Source organism: Cricetulus griseus, chromosome 7 (assembly GCF_003668045.3).
Source record: "Cricetulus griseus strain 17A/GY chromosome 7, alternate assembly CriGri-PICRH-1.0, whole genome shotgun sequence".
In the NCBI taxonomy this organism is placed as follows: Eukaryota; Metazoa; Chordata; class Mammalia; order Rodentia; family Cricetidae; genus Cricetulus; species Cricetulus griseus.
This window is the reverse complement of record NC_048600.1, coordinates 14733015-14747956: the sequence shown is the minus strand read 5'-3', so window position 1 is coordinate 14747956 and position 14942 is coordinate 14733015. Positions and strand designations below refer to the sequence as shown.

Below are 14942 nucleotides of genomic sequence, written 5' to 3'. Positions count from 1 at the left end.
CAGGGTTTCTCTGTGTAACAGTCCTGACTGTCTTGGAACTCACTTACTCTACTAATCAGGCTGGCTTCTAACTTAGAGATCCTCCTGCCTCTGCCTCTCAAGCGCTAGGATTAAAAGGTATGCACCACTGCCACCTGGCTATAAGCAATTTTTTTGGGGGGGGGGTTTTCAAGACAGGGTTTCTCTGTGGCTTTGGAGACTGTCCTGGAACTAGCTCTTGTAGACCAGGCTGGTCTCAAACTCACAGAGATCCACCTGCCTCTGCCTCCCAAGTGCTGGGATTAAAGGCGGGCGCCACCAATGCCCGGCTCTATAAGCAAATTTTTAAAAAGGTTTCAGGGAAACTGGAAAGTCCCTTGAAGGAAGCACTATATATAAGACAGTTATGTATCAAAGGAAGTCCTTTAAAACCACTTCTGAGGGATGGAAACATGGCTCATCAGTTAAGAGCACTAGCTGTTCTTCCACAGGACCCAGTTCAAGTCCCAGGACTCACGTGGTGGTTCACAACCATCTTAACTCTAGTCCAAGGAGATCTGACACCCTCTCCTGGCATCCAAAGGTAGCAGGAACATACATGATATAGTCACAAATGCAGGCAAAACACCCATACACAAAATAAATAACATTGAAAAATAAACCACTGATTTCCCACCTCTGCTATACCATAGGTGGTGAGCTCAGAAAGGAACTGCCACCCTAGGAAGTGGAGTCTCAGGTCCCCCCTCACCCCAGTGCTGTGTTCACTCTACCCCATCTAGTATGACTTCAGAGCCTCCATCATACCCAGCTTACAGAGCCTTTGTCACTCTCTAGAGAGCCATAGTCAGCTTATCACTGTCACTCCCCTTGGTCATCCACTGCCCTTCCCAGGCATCTCAGCTCACTGATGTCTTTCCTGAGGTGGAAAGAGCTGCCATGTGCTGTTGCTTTTCTTGCTGAAAAAAAAAATAGCTGACAAAAGCAACTTAAGGAAGGAAAGGTTTGTTCCAGGATGCCGTCCCTCATGGCAGTGTGGGGGCAGCTGGTCACACTGCATCACAGCCAGGAAGCAGACATGGATGCTGGGGCTCAGCTGGCTTCTCCTATTCATCCAGTTGAGGACCTCAGTGGACCTGGACTAGTGCCTCCCCACAGATATACGCAGAGGTTTGTCTCTCAGGAGAGTCTCCATCTCATCAAGTTGGCATCAATGTTAAGCAGCACACACACACAACACTCCAGGTGAGGGTGAGGAAAGGAAACAGCTCAACAGCTTCCCTAGGTCCACTGCAGCGCGGTGGGAGAGAGGCTGGTGTGACCGGACCACCGGGAGGACACAGCAATTGAGACCAACGCGTGCCAGAGGCTTATTGGAAGTGGTCCTAAAATGTGTCACTCTGGGAGTCAAGACAGTTACAAAGAGAGGTGGGCTTTGTTATTCTTTTAAATTCATGGGAATCACTGGACTAGTCCCCTAGCAATACTGGCTATCCTCTCGCTATTTTGTTTTGTTTTGTTTTGACTTCCCCCAGTGTTGGTGTGGAACCCTGAGTGCTTGACAAGTGTTTTGCCACTGAGCTAAACCCCCAGTGATAGGACCAGTTATCTATAGTAATCTCTCCTGAGTATTTCAGAAGTCCTGGTGTCTGAAAACAGCTGTGGCACTGTCCCGGTTGTGCCATAGCTGGGGCCTGTGGCATCTCCTTTTGCCCCTTCATCTGATTAGTGGCAGTGCTCTTTTTCTACACTCTCATCAGATCCAGGACTTGCTTCTTGCCCCAAATCCTCTCCCCATTTCTCAAAGAATATAGAGTAAAAACACCAGGTGTGATTGTGCATGCCTATAAACCCAGCACTTTGGAGGCTGAGGCAGGGTCGGGGGGGGGGGTACTGCCAGTTGGAGAAAAGTCTGGGATACACAATATGACCCTGTCCCAAAAACAAAATAAAAAAAAAAGCTGGGGCTGGGACAGATGGCTCAGAGGTTAAGAGCACTGGCTGCTCTTCCAGAGGTCCTGAGTTCAATTCCCAGCAAACACATAGTGGCTCACAACCATCTGTAATGAGATCTGGTCCCTCTTCTGACCTGCAGGCATACATGCAGGCAGAACACTGTATACATAATAAATAAATAAATCTATATATAAAAAAGCTGGGTATAGTGGCACATGCCTTAAATCCCTACACCTGGGAAGCAGAGGCAGGTAGATCTTTGTGAGCTTGAGGCTAGCCTGGTCTACATAGTGAATTTTAGGATACTGTCTCAAAAATAAGATAAAAAATAAGAGTAAAACTCCTTTGGCCACCTGCACTCTATCTTCTTGCCCAGTAAGACCCATTTTCAAGGAACCTAGTTCACAGACAGGCTGGTGGCTCGGGGACTGCCTCTCAATCTCCATACAACACACTGGCACCACCTGCTCACAAGGCCTCATAGCAGGTCCTGCTACTTTTCCCTTGGCTGCTCCTCTCCCTCCTTTAAGGCCAGGCAAGCCCAACATGTCCCAGCAGGTTTTCCCTGGCTCCTATGACTCTCAAGGTTCTCACCACTGACCAGGAACCTCTGCACTGGACTCCCTCAGAATTTACTTGAGAGCTCAGGAGGGCAAATCTGCAGGGAAGAGTTAAATGCCTGGAGCTACACATCCCCATCACAGCTCTATCTTCCTCGTGCCTTCTGGAAGGCCACTGCTGGGGCGTGACCAGGAGCAGCAGCCCAGATTAAGAGAGCCTAAAATCAAGGGGGTATCAGTCAGTTTAAAGAACAGTTCTGGTCTGGAGACAAGGAGGGCATGCTGTTGAAGAATCAATAGCTCTGAGACTAAAAAAGTGACCTACACTATGAAGCCATCGGAGCTGAGTAAAACTGCCCAGCCAGCTGAGGCTCAGCCCCGCAGCTTCCTGGCTTCCCCCAGCTTCTGCCCTTCTGCCCTGCAGTGCTGCCCTCTGGAACCCACTCCCTCCTGGCTGTGCAGGAGGCTGCTTATGGAGTAAGGAGCCCAGCCTGGCTCAGCTGAGCTCAGTGCCAGCTCCCACCCACTCCTCCTCCCGCCCTTGCTGGGTTATTCTTAGCAGGAGTGACCTCAGAATGCTCCCTCCAAGCAAAAATAACCCTGGAAGAAGTTGGTGGGTATAAATCCCCACTGATATGCATGCAGCTAGCAAATGGTGTGTAAACCTTGCAGGAACGGTCACACACACACACACACACACACACACACACACACACACACACACACACACACTTCAACCCCAACCCCAGGGTCTGGTGGGTCAAGGCAGAAACTGTTCCTCTGATGCCCCAGCTGGAACCACCCACAAAGAACAAAGACCTCTGCAGAGCTGTCTGGGCTTGTGACCAGGCAGGAACCAGCCTTACACAGCCCCACTTGTCACACTGCAAGGTCTTCAGGAACTGGTGAACAGGGAAATGGCTCTTTCTTTCCACTGGGACGGACGGATGGACACACACACACACACACACACACACACACAGGCCTGATTTCCCATGCATGGGCATTGGCCAGCCCATAGGCCTTGGCCCAGGTGCCAGCTCCCTTCCTAAGCCCCTCCTAGCCCAGCAGCTGGCTTCCTGTTTCCTGTTGCTGGCACTATCTTGGCTTTCACCAATGCAAAGCTGCCAGCAAAGCAGGCCAGTGCCTACTCTGAAGCAGGCTTGCTTCCCAGTCCTTGGACCATTCCAGCTCCCCCAACTATACCTGAATTCCTGAGATTTTCGTCAAACTCCTCCCTCAATTCTATTTCCTTTCCTGATTTTTTTTTTATTATTATTTGAGACAGGATCTCATTTGGCCCAGGCTAGCCTTGAATGTGATTCTAGCTAAGGATGACCTTGAACTTTTGATCCTCCATATCTCAAGAGCTGCCATTACAGGCATATCTATTCAGTGCTGAGAATTAAACCCAGCACCTTGTGCGTGAATGGCAAGCACTCTACCAACTGCACGTTACCAAATGCACTTCACCACCAGATCTCAGTTTTCTCGGTATGTTTTCGGGAACAGTTTGCACACGTTTTCAAACAGCCCTGCATTCATATATTAACTTAAATTAAGAGCCGCTGGGAACTCAGGTTCCTGGGCCTAGTATACATTAGTGACAAGGAAAGCACAGGGCTTCACTGAAGCAGTGATGAAACTTCTAATTTTCGTTACTGGTTTGTGTGTATGCACATGTGTGCAAGTGTCATCCAGATATCCTGAGGTAAGCCTTTAAAACATTCGCAGGCAACAAAGCACTGTGTTATTGGCCGTTGTTCTTGGTCCTCGGAGGTGGGGTGATGAAATGAGCTACACTTGGAAGCCATGCAAAAGAGATGGTACCAAGGGTCAAACTAATGGCATCAAGTGGCAGGAGTATTGTGGCAAGTTCAAGGACAGCCAGGGCTACAAAGTCATACTGTCTCAAAAAGCAGTCAATACACTCACCAAAAACAGCTAGGTGTGGTGGTAGTTTAAGCCTGTCATCTCAGTACTTGAGAGATGGTGGAGGCAGGAGAATCAGTAGATTAAGGTCTACCTTGGATGCTTAGCAAGTTCCCTGCTACCACAACCGAACAAAACCCTCAAACCAACACTAAACCAGTGGAGGGACAATCTTTCTTCATCCAGGGTTAAAGGCCGATACAAGATTTGGGGTGTGGATTGAGGGAGCTGAGATGAGGTTGGATTTTAAGTTCTCTATTTGCTAAGAAATCATATCATTATAAAAACAAAAACAGATTTGTAAATGTGCTAATAATACAATTCAATTAAAGAAGGGGCAGGTGGAGTAGGGAGGAGGAGGAGGAGGAGGAAGTTTCTGGGGTTGGGGGCATGGCTCAGGGGCTGAGCACTTGGTGAAGATGTGTAAACTAGGTTTGGGTACCACTGAGTAAGTATGTAAAATAGGTAAATTAATTAAATTGCAGTTTAGAAACCTCAAGCTCCTAGATATTGATTCTAGAGCTCTCTGAGGACAAGCAGCAGCCACACTTCTGGGAGTGAGGCCTGCAGACCACTGCCATCTGAACTGTGGCTTGCAGTTTGTCATCTGGTTTCTTAGTTCTTCACCAGTATTATTTTGCAACCAGGTCCAGAAGGAACTTATCATCTAGAGGGGCCAAACTGGGCTTAGCTTTTTCTTTTACTTATTTTATTTTTTAGTTAAAATTTAATTATGTGTGTATTCTTAAGAAATGGAGTCTGATGGGTAGCGGTGGCGCACGCCTTTAATCCCAGCACTCGAGAGGCAGAGGCAGGTGGATCTCTGTGAGTTCGAGGCCAGGCTGGTCTACAGAGCGAGTTTCAGGACAGCCAGGGCTGCACAGAGAAACACTGTCTTGAAAGAACAACAACAAAAATGGAGTCCAAGGGCTGGAGAGATGACTCAGCCATTAAGAGCACTTGCTGCTCTTCCAGAGGACCCAGGTCCCAGATTCCCAGAACCCAATGGCTGGGCTCAGTGGCATACACCACACACCTTTAATCCCAGTACTCCAGAAGGCCAACCTGGTTTATAAAGTGAGGTCCAGGTCAGCTGGGGCTACATAGTGAGGCCCTGTGAAAGAAAAGGGGTAGGGGTGGGGAGAAAGAGAAATGGAGTCCCTAGAGCAAGGATTCTCAACCTGTGAGTCAGGATCCCTTTGGGGTCAACTGACCCTTCCACAGGATTTCCTAAGATCATTGGAAAACACAGATTCACAACAGCAGCAAAATTACAATTATGAAGCAGCAACGAGAATAATCTTTATGGTTGGGAGACATAAGGAACTGTATGAAAAGGTCTCAGCACTGGGAAGGTTTGAACCACTGCTCTAGAGTCTCACGAACAGAGACCTGCCAAGCAGTATATTATTGTGACTTGCCTCTCTTCTCTAGGACACTGGAAGATAAATTCCTTCTTCCCATGTGAAGGGCAAGAGGGAATGTGGGGGGAGGGAGAGTTTCTGCAAAGTGAGCTAACCTGGGCATCCCTGGTTAGGGGACTAACACAGCAGCACCCAAGGACAGATATCTGAGGATGGAAAAGTTGGACAAACTTGGGGACAAACCGAGGAGGAAACCAAGGGTGCTTAATCTTGGGGCTGAGGAGGAAAACGCTTGGTGTTCTTGAACCTCTGCAGTGTTGCATAGTAAAGCTAGCAAGGAGGAAGTCCTCATTGCTGGCCATGCTCTCCCTGGTTCCTCCGCCTCCCCTTCTTTCCCACTCTGCCCTTCATAGGCTTCCCGGAGACAAACTTGGTCTCTAACGCTCCTTGGGAATCTAGCCCCAGGGCCACAGCTGCAGCAGATCCCAGAGACACCTGCAGAGCTCCTGCTGAGAAGGAGATAGGGACCCCAGGAGAGAGGAGGAAGCCAGGATCACACCTGTCCCAGGAGAGCTCGAGGAACCTAGCCCCAGGCTATCGGCAGCCAGGCAGGAACCGGAAGCATCCCCAGGCAGTCTCACAGTAAAAACTGCATTTTCTGAGCTGACTTTCTTTGTTCCCTCCAATATAAGAGGTGTCCCTTAAAATTTGTTTTTAAATGTATGAGGGTTTGTCTGCTTGTGTGTCTGTGTTCCACATTCCAGCCTGGTGCCTTGAAGAATGCATCAGATCCCCTGGCACTGGAGTTGTGGATGGTTGTGAGGCACCATGTGGGTCCTGGCAATGAAACCCAGGGTCCTCTGCAGGAGCAGTAAATGCCCTAAACTGCTGCTAGGCCAACTCTCCAGTCCCTTACAATTTTGTTTTGTTTTGTTTTCTGAGATAAGGTTTCTCTATAGAACAGTTCTGGCTGTCCTGGAACTGGTTCTGTAGATCAGGCAGAGATCAGCCTGGCTCTGCCTCCCAAGTGCTGGGATTAAAGGTTTGCGCACGACTACCAGGCAATTTTTTTAATTCAATTTTTTTTTTTTTTAAGACAGGGTCTCATAGCCAAGGCTGTCTTCAAACTCACTATTTATCTGAGGATGACCTTGAATTTTTAATCCTCCAATCTCCACACCAAGTGCTAAGATTACAGATATGTGCTGCCAGTATTACATGGCACTGGATCAAACCCAGGGGTTCATGTATGCTAGGCAGGTACTCTACCAACCAAGCCACATTTCCAGACCACAAGGCTCTCTTCCAACACTTATCTCGTGCACCAAACTCCTCAGTCAGCACCAGCTCTCCAAGGGGCTCTTTCTCCTCTGTGTCCAGATGGTTGTAGTGTCACCCAGGACACAGGTCGGACCATATCCACACAACGTTTTTCATGATGTGCACTGCCTCCCATGGGGGCTGCTCAGAGGTCAGTGTTGGAGCTCCACCCAAAGGTCTGCACCCTGGTGTGTGGACACTGGCCGCTGAAATTATGCAAGTGTAAGTATCTGGCCATCACTGTCCATTTGGGCTTCACTTTGCTGTTTGCACACACCCCAGGAGGGATTCAGGACAGGTATTCACAGCAGCCCTGTTACCAATGAGGAAGTGGTCAGGAGGTTAAGGGACTGCACAAGGTCACAGAGCCCGGGAGCACCAAACATAAGAATTCTTTCTCCTGTCAAACAGTGATTGCCATGGTGCCTTGCTCAACACCAGCTGATAGAGACTGAATTCAACTCGCTGTCACCGCATTTTAGAAGGAAGGCGTCCTGCCTGCGCTTCTCAGTGAATTAATTGATTAATTGTGAAGACGGTGAATTAATTGTGAAGCTGGTATTTGAACCCAGGTCTGCTGGGCTCCAAAGATGGTATTTTTCCTTTCTGCCCTGAAGCAGGATCCATGACTCCCTCCCAGGCCCCATTCCACAAGTTATTTCCTCATACCCTCTGACCCCAGACTTTCACCGGCTCTCAGTGCTGTGCCTTCCTTTTGATTCTAGACCGACAAATTGGAGTCAAGGGGTCACTGGCTCTTTATTTGTTACAGGTGGTGGCTCTGGGTCCTCAGCAACTCGAGAGGAAAAATTTGCTCTGCAGATTACAGGCTGAGGCGCCTCAGGGGGGCAAGGATGTGCCTGCAGCCAAATGGGGCCAGCTGCCCTTCATGCACCCTCACCCCTCAAGGTGCTCTTGGGTGAAAGAATAGGGGAGAGTACCGGGGCATCTGCCAGGGCAACCCGCTCCAAACCGGAAATTCTTCTGAACGCTCATCTCATCCTTCCATTGTCAAGTGAATTTTTCATTACAGGTCATAAAATATCCATGTGGGCTTTATTATTAAAATGTTCTAAATGACTGACCAGCTAGCTACCTAACTTCGCTCTTCCCTCTACAGCAAGGGAAGTGGACACGGTACCCAGGCCTCTGGCCTCCCTGGACCCACCTCCCTACCCGGCAGTGCCGCTCCCTGCCCTGCAGCCCTGCAGGTCTGAGTTAACAATCCCGAGCTCCTACTCCCCCTCAGCCTCCTGCTCCAAGTTTACCAATCTCTGCTGGAAGGGCGAGGAGAAAGGAACCAGCTGGCCTTCTGCTGGGAACTAATTATCCACCGAGGTTAGCAGGCTCCTGCAGCCCCACAGTTCCGCCACACCCCCAGCTCGCTCCATCTTGAGTCGACCCAGAGCTTCCCAGGACCCCAGCAGCATGGCTCCCCCGAGGAGGAGCCTGTGGGCCAGGGCAGCGCACCGCCTGCTGCAGCTCTCTTGCACAAACCCAGCATGTCTTCCTTTCTCTGGAACCAGGCTCTGACCTCGGGTCCCCTTCCTGAAAGTTCCCCTCCTGGGAGCGGAGGACCATGGCTAGTGGACGGACGGCCTGCAGGGGCCCTTCCTGAGGGAAGCCACGGGTCAGAGCCGGGTTGAGATCCCAGCTCCCACACCCACCGGCCAAGCTTCCCGGCCTCTAGTTCAAAACTGGAGAAAACAGGGAGTGTTCAGGAGCCTGTGGCCTTAATATCCCGCAAGGCCTCAGGCACACATCACTGCTGTCCACCGCACAGGCGTGGGTCACGTGAGAGAGAACACTCACCGGTGGGTGTTTGCGCTTCCGGCCAGGCCTCCCCACCTTCCGGGCCGTGGTGCTGGGTTCCTGGCGCTCTTCCTTGCCACGACTCTCCTCCTGTTCCTCTCCTTCCTGTGGGCACAGACACACCCCGTAAGCCAGAGCTGACCCAAGAGGCACTGAGTTCCAGGCTAGCTGGACTGGCACTGGCCTCTGCCTGTCCTAATTCCACAGCAGTCACCAGGGCTGTGCCATGCTGTCCCCACCCTTCCTGTATGGTAAAGCTGAGCCCCATCTAAATACAGCTTCCGTGGCAGAGTGGCCCAGCAGGCACACGATGCTAGGTTCAACCCCACGCATTGATCAAATAAAAAAGTTGGCTAAGTCCTAGAGGGCCTCCAGGACCCCCACTCTGCATGTGATTTTTTTGTTTGTTTGTTTAGTTGAGGGTTTTTTTTGTTTGTTTGTTTGAGACAGAGTTTCTCTGTGTAGCTTTGGAGACCGTCCGGGAACTCACTCTATGGACTAGGCTGGCCTTGAACTCAGAGATCCTCTGAGTACTGGGATTAAAGGTGTGAGTCACCAGCACCCGACTTTAAATTTTATTTTTTTAAGATGGGGTTTCACTATATAGCCCTAGATGACCCTGAACTTGCTTTGTAGGCCAGGCCTCAAAAGAAACCATTTGCTTCTGCCTCCCGAGTGCTAGGATTAAAGGTGTTTGCCCCACGCTCGGAGTCTTTTTTTTTTTTTTTTTTGGTAAAAGTTTCTCTGTGTAGCCCTGGCTGGCCTGAAGCTCACTGTGTAGACCTGGCTGGCCTGAAACTCACAGATCCCCTTCCCTCTGCCTCCTGGGTGCTGGGATTAAAAGTATGTGCCACCACCACCCAGCTTCTTTTTGATTTTTAAGACAGGATCTCATTTACTTCAGACTAGGCTCAAACTCCCTATGTAGCCAAAGATAACCCTGAACTACTACCTCCATCTCTGGATGCTGGGCACAAGCCACTATCCTTGGCTTTAACGGTACTCTTTTCCTTTCTTTATGTATAGGTGCATGAGTACATGTGTGTGCATGTATGCGGAGACCTTAGGTGTTTTCTTCAATTGCTCTCCACTAATTCAAGAGTTATTACATATAGGGCCAGGTGGTGGTGGTGCAAGCCTTTAATCCCAGCACTCAGGAGACAGAAGCAGGTGGATCTCTGTGAGTTTGAGGCTAGCCTGGTCTACAAAGTGAATTCCAGGACGGTCAGGGCTACAGAGAGAAACCCTGTCTTGACAAAAACAAAACAAAAAGTTACTCCATATATTATTTGTGTGTATAACGTGTCCACAGTACACTGTACGAACGTGTCCACAGTATGCATTAGGTCAGAGACCTTTCAAATGACTCTCTCTGCCACGTGAGTCTTGGGAGTTGAACTCAGGAGGTCAGGCTTTGGGGCCAAGTGACTTCATCCACTGAACTAAATCGCCAACCCTAACCCTTACCTTCTGAGACAGGGTCTTCTCACTTAACTCAATGACCTAGCTAAAATGGCTAACAGGCACCAGGGTCTTGCTGACTATGTCTCCTTGGCACTGGTGTCACAGACATGCACCCCCTCACTCAGCATTTATGTGGGTGCTGGGGAATCTGACCTTGGGTTCTCATGTTTGCATAGCAAGAACTTTACCTACTGAGCCATCTCCTCTTCAACCCTTATATTTTCCTAATTATAAGGTCTTAGCACAAGGCTCTGGTAATGGATTTATTTCTGAGTCTCTTTGGTTTGGGTGTTAGTTAGGTACTGAACTCAGGGCTTCCTACCCACTAGGTAAGGGTTCTACTACTGAGCCATAATGCCAGACCACAGTAGGTTTTATTTATATGAAGAAAAAAAATCTACACAGGTACAAACATTCAAGAAGCAAGCTATTTAATGAATCTTTATCAAAAACAAAATAACATAAAAAGAAATAGTCAATTTAGGGATGCTGTTTAAAATGCATGAAGTACTTGAAATGCAGCCCTCTGTGCAGAACGTAGGAATTTCATTTAGGCTGTGCACATTTCTACACTGGAGCCTGGACCATGTAACCCTGGCACTTGATGGGTCATCACTCCACACAAGTGTCTTGGAGACATGGTACCCCTTGATCCTTTTCATCCACAAAGCTCTGTTTGCTTTGTTCCTATTCTTCAGAACCTTCTCAGGGCTGAGATCTCTGGTCTTTACATCCTGGGACAGAATCTCATACCTAGAAAGTCCTGCCTCACTGCTCCAGCCTGGCCACAAACCACCCACAAGTCCCTTTTGACTCAGCAGACTCCAGCATGACTAACCTCTGGCAGAAACAATGTTGGGGAAGGGGGAAAGCGCCCTGGGCCCAGCTGAAAGGTAGCAGGCTGCTCCCCAAGCTCCACATATTAGCTTTGCAGATCTCACAGGACGAGCCAGTCAGTGGTACCATGGACAGAGAAGGCAAGGGTGCCCAGGCTTCCTGGAGATTTGAGATGGTCCTCCATATCCCACTCAACTTTCACTTTCCGTGATTTCAAAATAATCTGTGGTTCACCACATTAATTTCAGGTATTGGTAGGGCATGCAATGAAGACCTACTGTGACCAATCACAGGCATCTGATGACAGCAAGAGCATCACTGGCCTTTGTGTCCATTTGCCCATCCATTCATCTACTCAAGGTATGTCTTGGAAGCAGACAACCACAGCTCAAGTTCTAACAGCTCTCTGAAGAGATGTGAGTGAAGGTGACAGACAGACTTACTTCGGCACTCACTGGTGGGGACAGTCCAGCTTGCAAAGGAGACAGAATAGACAGAGGCATAGACGAGGTCTCCAGTGTATTGTAGGATCAAGGAAGGGCAGTTGCTAGGCAAGAGACCATATGCAATGAGGTCAAGGAGATTTGGCTAAGGGCCAATCAGAGCTGGCTTCGGAGGGCACGGTCACAGGGCAATGAAGAATGCCACGAGGAGAAGGGCTGGAGAATCCAGCCATAAAGGTTCTCCGAGAGGAGCCAGCAAGCAGAGGGGGCTCCAGTGTGGAGGGAGAGAATGGCTTCAGGACCACTGTTCTCTGGGAGCTCCTTTTAGGAGAGGTTGACAAAGAAGAGGTGATAGAAGGCTCTGTAGAGACAAGCAACAGAATGGGGGGGGGTCCAGGAGGATTGCAAAGGACCTGCCAGGGATAGCCCAAGGACACACGTCCAAGGGAAGCCAGGCTGTTGGCTGGAGCTGTCTCCCAAGGTCCTAGGATGCCCCAGCAAGAGAGGACTACTGGGGACACACAGACCAAATCTGACCCATGCAGGTCAGAGTGTGAGGGTCACTATGGGATGGCAACTTTGGGAATGAGGTATTGCTTTTGGTTTGATTCTACCACAGCTTGTTTCTGTCTTCATAAAACCATGAAGAGGTCATAGAGAAGGCACAGGACCGGCAGCAGACTAAAGCAGGTCCAGTCTCATGATGGGATCCTCCTCTTGGAGCCTCAGTTTCTTCATTCACAAGATGAGGTGAGAACAGGGCCATTCTGCCTGCCTCTTGGGTTTCTAAGGTGAACAAATGGCAGGTCCGTTGTCTGTTTCACTCACTGTTTCTACCTCAGAGTCTAGGATGGATCCTATAAGAACTACACTACCTGGGATTTGAACTATTTCTTTAGCAAACTACATTAACTAGTTACTTGTTTGGGATTTGACCTTCTAGATTTCACTGGGAAAATCCAAGAGTGAAAGCCAGTCTGGTCTTTAATCAGGAAAAAGAAAAGATGGCTACCACAAAGCGATGACCAGAAAACAAAACCACTTGGGGTCGACTGGTTGAAGACATGTCTAGCATGCTTGAAACTGTGGGCTGGGTCCCCAGGACTGTACAGACCAGGTGTGATGGTATATGCTCATAATCCCAGCATTTGGGAGGCAGAAGTGGAAGATCTTAAGGTTACCCTTGGCTAAATGGAGACTTCAAAACCATCAGAGACCTTGACCAAAACAAAAAAGGAAATTGAACCAAACCAAAGACACTGGTCTGGTACAGCCTGCCCCTGTTCTTATGATTCCCAGGGAAAAGGTCTCCTACAGTAAACACTATGTCATATGGCTGTGGTCCCCTGCTTCACTCCACACATGCTACACACACTCAGCACGGTTCTGTCCCTGCCAGATTCAATTCAAGGTAACCCAACACAGGAAGAAGGGGTCACCTCTCCAGAACCTGGAGAGTACCATGCAGGGAGGTATGTGCCAGGTCCAAACCCCATGACCAGCATGTAGCAAGGTGTGCACAAACCCCCTCCCCCCAAGATCCATATCCAGGGTTGGCTCCCACCTTCCCGTGTGCCCCAGAAGTACATTTCCGTGGAAAGCAAGTTATCAACACACTATTCTAAAATCGAGGCCTTGCTTTCTGCTCTAGGCCCGCCTGTGGTTCATGTCACCAGGCAGGGGGCTGATACACTGAGTGGGGTGAACAGATGGCCCGGGCCATGCCCTCAATGACTCTAGGGACGTGTATCAAGTGGTTCATTCTCACATCTGTCAGTGTCTGTGCTGATGGTTATGCTAAGGAATGTGGGCTATGCTTCTCAAATCTGCAAGCAGCACTGACTGAAGGGGCATCTCTAATATTGAAATGCAAGAATCTGAGCCGCAGAAACCTGAGCACATGGAAGCAGCAACACATTTAGTGGGAAGAGACTAGAGTCCAGGATGGCCTCCCCATCTGTCAGGTTAGGAGACTCAATCAGTCACTTCAAGAGCTGTTGGGGGTGGGGCAGAAATTATAGATAGGGAGTTTGGAAAGAGCAGGGATGGGTGAGCAGGGACTTCCCCTGTATTCTGTATTTACTAGTCACCTCAAACTTACTATCTTCTCTGCAGCTCACTTTCCTCATCCACAAAATGGGGATCATACTTACTCCACAGTGACAGTGTGAGCAATAAGTAAGGGGCAGATGAACACTGGCACATGACAGTCACTGGGGAACCGCTCACTCCCTCCTGCTTCCTTACAGACTGACTAGAATGTCTCACACAGGCCAGCATCTCCAGCACCCCACCTCCACCCCTCCTGGCCTTCAGCAAATCCCAGCTCCCTCCCCTCCATGTGCAGCCATCACTCACAAGCCCACAGAGCCCAACATCTGGCTGCTGCTGTTGCTATGGTGAGCTATGCGGATGCTGGGGCTCCCAGATTTTCCAAATTGCAAGGTGGATTATGTCATTCTATAGGGCTTAAACCTTCTCTGAGGGGAACCACAGGGGCCTGCAGGATCAAACCCAGATTCCAGTTCTTGCAAAGGTTCCCTGGGCTCTTGCTGGAATGCCTGTGTCTCTTCTCCATCTCAGGACTCCAACATAGACAGCAGGTGCGAGAGCAGCTGCTTCCCCAGGCATCTCAGCATAGCTAGTCCTTCTGCCTAAGCCACCTTTCCCGAAGGCTTCCCAGCCTCGATTTTGGGCTTGCTTCCCCTGGTCCTCTTCCTCTGGGTAGGTTCTGAGAGACACCCTCCCCTGTGATGCCTACTACCTAGGAATCCAACTATGGGCATCATGCTGACTGAGCTTCTTGAAGAGAACACCCAAGGCTGTTGTTTATTTTTGGTTTTAGAGGCAGAGTCTCACTGAATTTCAGGCAGGTTTCAAACTTGCAATCCTCTTGCCTCAGCCTCCCAATGCTAGGATTATAAGCATGCACTACTGTGCTTGGTCTCCTTGGGAAGTGGAGGTAAAAGGATGAGAAGTTGTAGGGTAGCCCAGAGTACTTGACAGCCTGCTTCAAAACCCCAAAACAAAAAAAGAGTAAGTCTAGGCTGATATGCCCAACACAAGACAGACACTGGAAACCCCAGGATGGGTGACTATCACATAGTGGATACTCAGTAAATTAGAGTCCACATACACAAATGAGACACACAGAAACCTACAGACCTGGACAAATACACAGTGTACAGGGTTCCAGAGTCACATTCATAGATCTTTGTCTCCACAGGCACCAACAAGATTATGATGGTTTTAGCCCAGCCTGGTCTAAAACTCAT

General features: G+C 49.4%; 1 protein-coding gene across 4 annotated transcripts in view; it reads right to left on the bottom strand.

The window, feature by feature from the left end:
• Dnmt3a (DNA methyltransferase 3 alpha) overlaps positions 1–14942 on the bottom strand; it is a 119168-nt gene that overhangs the window by 54623 nt on the left and 49603 nt on the right. For all 4 annotated transcript variants that reach the window (XR_003486954.2, XM_027424549.2, XM_035448203.1 and 1 more), the window contains exon 3: positions 8924–9028. Coding sequence is in view for 3 of the 4 variants with exons in the window: in XM_027424549.2 (XP_027280350.1) it covers positions 8924–9028 (105 nt within the window). In the remaining variant the exon portion in view is untranslated. The remainder of the gene's footprint in view (positions 1–8923; positions 9029–14942) is intronic.